The sequence below is a fragment of the Antechinus flavipes genome, chromosome 5 (genome assembly GCF_016432865.1).
Source record: "Antechinus flavipes isolate AdamAnt ecotype Samford, QLD, Australia chromosome 5, AdamAnt_v2, whole genome shotgun sequence".
Lineage (NCBI taxonomy): Eukaryota > Metazoa > Chordata > Mammalia > Dasyuromorphia > Dasyuridae > Antechinus > Antechinus flavipes.
In genome coordinates this window covers 202,138,064-202,144,597 of record NC_067402.1, presented here as the reverse complement: position 1 = coordinate 202,144,597, position 6,534 = coordinate 202,138,064, and the positions used below count along the sequence as shown (strand labels likewise).

The 6,534-nt window shown below is 41.3% G+C and overlaps 1 protein-coding gene across 1 annotated transcript in view; it reads left to right on the top strand.

Moving 5' to 3' along the window:
- The first annotated feature begins 6,090 nt into the window (after positions 1-6,090).
- The window catches only part of ARID2 (AT-rich interaction domain 2), a 198,538-nt gene continuing 198,094 nt past the window's right edge, over positions 6,091-6,534 (top strand). Inside the window, exons 1-2 of the mRNA XM_052001767.1 lie at positions 6,091-6,321; positions 6,439-6,532. Coding sequence (XP_051857727.1) covers positions 6,230-6,321; positions 6,439-6,532 — 186 coding nt within the window. The 5' untranslated portion in view covers positions 6,091-6,229. The remainder of the gene's footprint in view (positions 6,322-6,438; positions 6,533-6,534) is intronic.

Below are 6,534 nucleotides of genomic sequence, written 5' to 3'. Positions count from 1 at the left end.
TAATATTTTTATGAGAAGTATTAAACTCTTCAGCTTTTAAAGCATTTCACAACCTGGTCTCAAGTTGTCTTTCTAGGCTCCCTCTCTTGAACTTTGTGATCTAGATGAACTGGTCTCTTTTCCACACACACAAGATACTCATTGGCTCTTTCTATCTTTGTACTTGGGAGTCCCCCAAGGTCTGGAATGCTTCCCTTTTGTCCTTCAAGTCACAACTTAAATGCTCCTGTCTACATAAAAAAAGCCTTTCCAGATTTTGGCTACACTTCCAACCAAATTACCTAATATTTAACTACTTGGTTATTTATTTGTAAACAATCTTCTTAGGTAAAATAAGAGTATTTGGGATTCAGTTAAATATAGCTTTCCAAAGGGGGTGGGGGAAACCTGAGAGAGACACTTTTAAGTTCAGTTTGCATTACTAGTATTTTCTCCACTTTAAATCTAGACATTCATCAAAACAATAAAATAAGCTCTGATTTGTAGCATTTGGTGATTTCTAATGTAAATACACTGACAATTTATAAGTTAGCCATGATACATCCTTTTTTCTCCTCTTGTTTGACTATATTTCTATCCCTAATGAACAATGCCTGGCTCATAATTGCAATCAGCAATGTGACAATAGGGATGCATATCCAGATTTTCCTAATTCTAAGATTGGTGTTCTTTCCATTAAAGTTAAGTGTCTTGAGTAAGAAAAAATGTTGCATTTGGAATCAGTGAAACTGGGTTCAAATCTCATTCTACTACTAACTACATATAATCAAGTCTCAATTTTCTCCTCTATAAGAGGTAATTAGAATAGTGACCTAGTAGCTAGAAAATCATATTCTATAAGCTCATTAGCATGTGCATATTTTCCAAAAGTTTTAAAAGTATTCATAAAGTTAATAATTCAGTTAACTTATGTCACTAATGTGTCCCCATTTAACATCACTTTGAATTAAAATTTTAAACCAATCTACTTACTTGTATTATGACAAAAAGTTTACACAAAAATTCAGATGCATACAGGATAACCATTTTATGATGAAAAATCATCTTTTCTCTATTAGACTACATTAGGCAAAAGCCATGACTTTGAAATATGATTTTGTAGTTTTGGTACATCAGCACTAAGTGTGCTTTCATTCTTGACTTCTTATAGAAATATAAATTCTAATCTAATATCTGACATTCTAAACATACTTTTAAACACACAAAAGTTAGCCACCAAAATGCCATCATAAAAAAAAAAAACCCATATATGATAAAATATCAAAGCATTAATACTTATTCTGGGAAGAGAGTTCTTTTACTTTGAATAATGAATGTAAGTACAAAAAGATTTGATTTTGCCATTGATGAAGAAATTATTTCCAGAATACTTATTGATTCAACTTTTTAACTAAAAATTTAAAATATATTGAACGTTCAAATTTCTCTCTGAGTCATGTCATACCATGTTCCTAATGCAAGATTGATTCATCATTGTAAAAAAAAAAAAATGCCTTGTCTTCACACTTTGTTGCTAAAACACTAATTAAAACTTTTTCATTGGAAACCTGAGGCCATTAAGATATTGATACACTTGTTATTTTGTTAATAATGCTAAGTATTTTGCTTCCTCTACTTTTTTTTGAGGGTATACCCATACTGATGAGATCATGTAGAAGTATTTTGCACTTAAATTTTATCTTTATTTAGAGAAGTATTATCTTAAATCGAATTCATTTCTTCATTAAATATCTCTTAATTTCTTTTTTTAAAATTAAGTATATTAGCCAAAAACATAAACTATGAATTAGAGCTGCGATAGAAATTGTGTTACATTTTGCTATTCTAAAGATTACTTCCTTTCAGGATAAATGTTGATTTATAAAATCTAGTTACAATAGTTTCTAAAGCTGTTGTTTACACACACATATAAATGCATATGCATATATATATGTTAACATATATGTTAAGTTACCACTTTAATAAAAACCAGAAATTGTATTTCATTACTAGTTTCTTATCAAATTAGTTGATTAATAGTGTTAAATTGGCAACACCCAATCCTCCGTTGTTTTTCTGGATATCTACTCTATGATATTCACTACAGGAAAAGCAGGATGGCATTAAGAAATGAAATACACTAAGAACTTAGGTTACTAGTAAGGTAATATTGAAAGTAAGAATCCTCTCCTCAGATGACAGACTTCCATCATCAAAGGGAGAAAAACATAAAAACAGCGAGACTACAAATGTGGTGGTCTTGCTACTTAGTTGCTAAAAAAGGCAGTTCTGGCTACAGAGTTACTGTTAGTTTTGTGATAACTAGATTAAATAGGAAGGCAAAAGCAAGAGCACAAAAGAACAAGCTCTATACAGAATGGCGATAATATTCTCAAAGAGTAGAAAATTGGACGTCAGAAAGCTGTAGTTGTACATTAGAAAGGGATATACATGAACTACTCTTCTCCCCTCCCCCCAAAACAAACAGCGCAATTTCAGCCAGCCAAATGACTACTGCAAAACGTTAAAAATAGATTTTTTGTAATTTATACATTTAATGAGAGTTTTCCCTTCCATGATATTAATTCATGTTATATTTAAATAATCGCTTGTTACAATTGTTCCATTGAGTTGTAATAAAAGATAACTATGGCGAGCTTTTAATGTTTTTATCATCAGGCATTTAACTTCCTATTTTTAACAGAAGTTTTATACATTCAAAGTTATAAATCTGAGCTCTCCACGAATATACTTGAACACTTGATTCTGAAGAATCCCTTTTCTATAGGGGGAGGGGATTTATAAACAATTCTATAGCTTATCACAGCTTAATTAAAAAATTTTTTTAAAGGGTGGAGATACATATACATGTATATAAGTTTATATCTATACACAGAGTGTAGCACAAAAACTAAAACACATTTTTAAAGTTCCAACGTCCCCTTAAAAAAAAAATACCTTTTGATGAAAAATAAGCACAAATTGTTGACCACGGAAAACAGCCCTGCTCTGCTTATATAAGTAAATAACCCACGATTCTGAAAATGATTACTTGAAAAATTGTCAATGCCTGATTCGTTCCCATTACAATAATCACTACTGTCTCGGCTAGACAGCCCGGGGTCCAGCTGAAGGCTGAAAGCGGCCAGCCCCGCTCCCCTCTAGCCCTACTCTTGCAGCAAGGAGCAAAAGGGAAGTTGCAGCAACTAGAATTTGGGAGTGACAGTTTCGAAGGGGTCTTTGGCTTTTATATATCATCTGCAAAATCTCGAGGTAAAGCAAACCACAGGAGCCAAACAGACCTCCTTCCTTAGCCCCAGGTGCTGCAGATCGTGGCGGTTCCGTTTTCTTTTACCGGCTCCGCACCTCTCCCCAGTCCCGTCGTTTCCCGTCCAACTGACACGCTCCAGGGAAGGATCGTCCACGCGAAATTCCAATTCCTCAAACAGCTCCCTAGGAAAAGCACGACGGCGCTGGGCCGCAAGGCCCCGGGGCGCTCGCGGGGCTTCCCCAGCAGCCTGCCGGCCGGCCGGAGCTCCTCGATCCACTTTTTCTTAACCTCCAGTCACTCAGAGTTGTCTAAACAAAAGTGGTAAAAAGGAGTAAGGACGCGTAGCCGGACTGAAAGTCCTTGGAATCTCCGATGGACCTGACCTTTCTCCCAGCCTCGTTCCTTTGGTAGGATTTCTTAAGCTCCGTGCTGGAGCCAGTCTGTGTTGGCAAAATCTCCTTCCTCTCACAAAATGGGGCTGAGGCAACTGCCACTGTCTCTTCTAAGGGTGCCGCCATTTTGTGAGGCGGCTGCTACAGCAGCTAGGGGTATGTGTAATGGTTGAATTGAGTGGACTCCCCCCGCCCCCCCAGGGAATCCCGGGCGCTGTTACGTAAGGGGTTATGCGCAAGTGCAGTGTTTAGGGAACCCGAACCACGCAGGGCTACGCAATTTCGTTGCCTACAGCTATATCACCCCTACCTTGAACCCTTGAGAAGGGAGAGGATGATCCTGACCTCTCTCCTCTCCCACTGGTGATTTATATTGGCCCTCTCCTCGATCCAGCCCTCAGCTCAAGGGGTTCCAAACAGGCCCCTATCCTTGCTATGCTTCTTGAGTAGTCTGATTCACAACCACATTTAATGCAACAAACTTATTTAAGAGAAATAGAAATTTCCTGGATTGTGAGCCTGAATCATAAAAGAATTTTATGTGTGTAGAATATGATAGCTGGAGCAATAACCGATTCAGGTTAACTGACTTGGACTCAGACTCGGACTCTGACCTCGAAATAGTCATTTGAATCACTTTACTTGGTATCCACCATATCTGTCACAGGGATATCCGATACACTGAAGTGTAAAGACTTAACATTCATGCCATTTAAACATGATCCCATGGATAAATGCACACTACTCTGTATAATGTTGAGTTCACGAATCTTATTAAAAAGAAGCATATGAAATTTGACAAAAACTAGAGCAACTACTCGTGACTTTGGTTTCTAAATATATTTTTAAGTATTGTATTTAGAAGCATCATGGCATAAAGAGCTGGCCTCACACTCGGGAAGACTTTGTTTCAAATTCTGCCTCTGCACAGACACTTAACAGGCATTGTGATAAGGCTCAGGTCATTTTACGTCTCTGGGCTCTGGGGAAGTCTCAAAGACTCTTCAGTGGCTCGTTTTGGTATAGGGCGTTTCCTCATCTGGGAGTTCCCTATCTGTGAAATCTCAAGTTCTGTGCTATCCTTTTATTCAAGATATTTTAACATAAAATGAATGCTAATTATTATTAGTAGGAAAGTTTTGATACTGCCTTCGAGAATGGTTTATTCTTTATGGAATGTTTTGAATGATCCAGGTCCTTTGAAAATTACAAAAAGGAAACTAAAGCTTTAGTGTTATCCTAGAACTAGGGCATTTAGAAATTTCATGAGGTGGTATATGCTTAATTTATATTTTGCTAAAGTTTTGTCCGTGGGAGTTTTTCTAGAAAAGTATGGTAACCTGTTCACAAAATATTCGCGAGGCATAGAAAAGCTTTTCTTCTAGGAAAAGTTATTGACTTTATTCCACTTTTATGGACATTTTAAAGAGTGGGGAAAATGAGTCTCAAGTCTCTTTTTTCCCTACCATGATCTTCACTGAGGTTCTTCAAGAGTAAATAACTCAAAACACTAAAAAAAAAACGTCAGGGAAGAGAACATTTCCTCCATCCCTAACCCTGAAACAACCGGTAGTAGCCGTTTCCCCACTCCTCCCTCCCCCTTTCCGCCGGCTTTGTGTGCGTGTGAAGTGTGCGGCACATTGCAGATGAACCCTAAGCCTCAGCAAGCTAAATCTATTGTTCCCGGCGAGTTGCTGCTGGGGCTGTGTGGAGCCAGACGCTGTGTCCAGGTCGGCCCTCTGGTGTCGCTGTGCAGCACTTGGGCTCTGCGGCGGCAGAAGGGAAGAGAGGCAGACATCTAGCAGCAGCAGCAGCAGCAGCAGTAGCAGCAGCAGCAGCAACAGCAACAGCAGCAGCAGCTCGGCTACATTAGATTTTTTCTGAGAGTGAATCGCTCGCTGCAGCTACTGTGACAGCTACCTAGAGCAGCCAGTGTCTGTAATCCACACGGTCAACACCGCTTTCGACAAACCTACACACACAGACTCTTCCCCTCCCCCACCTTCTGCCCCAACCCAACCACCGAAAATCACCGATCCTTCCAGCCCCGCTTCCTTCTCTTTTTCCCGCTCGTGTGTCCCAAACAGCAGAACCATGTTGAATCTCATTCCCAAGTGGACTTGGCTGGCCTGGTGGTGCTGAGAGAAACGGGCTGGGAGCGGGGGAAGGTTAGGGGAGAATCTTTCGCCTGTCGTGTAGGATGTAGATTCGGCCGTCACCTACCTCTCTGGTTTCTCTCGGATTTCTTTAAACTTTTTTAGAAACCCCCCTCCTTCCCGCCTCCTCCCCCAACTCCTGCTCTCATTCTCCTCCTCCCTCCCCCCTCCCTCCCCTCCCTCCCCCTCCTTCCCTCCCTCTCTCCCTCCCCTCCCTCCCTGCGCCGCCGCCGCCGCCGCCGCCGCCGCTGCCGCCGCCGCCGCCGCCGCCGCTGCCGCCGCCGCCGCCGCCGCCGCCGCCGGCCCATGACTGAGCCCTGCTGCCGCCGGCCGAGGAATGGGCTCCGGGCTTTGGTAGGCAGCGAAGGGAGTGGGGGACGCTTTTTAAACAGCGATCTTTTTTTTTTTTTTAAATCTCCTTTAAAAAAATAATGGCAAACTCGACTGGGAAGGCGCCGCCGGACCAGCGGAGAAAGGGACTTGCTTTCCTGGACGAGCTGCGGCAGTTCCACCACAGCAGAGGGTGAGAGCAAAATCGGGCGGGGGGAAGGGACCAGAGGCGATCCTCTCACCCAGGAGGGGACCCCAAGGAGAGAAGGGGGGATCCTGGCTGACAAGTGCGGTGTTTTCTCTCCGGTAGGTCTCCTTTTAAGAAGATCCCTGCTGTGGGTGGGAAGGAGCTGGATCTTCACGGTCTCTACACCAGAGTCACTACTTTAGGCGGATTCGCGAAGGT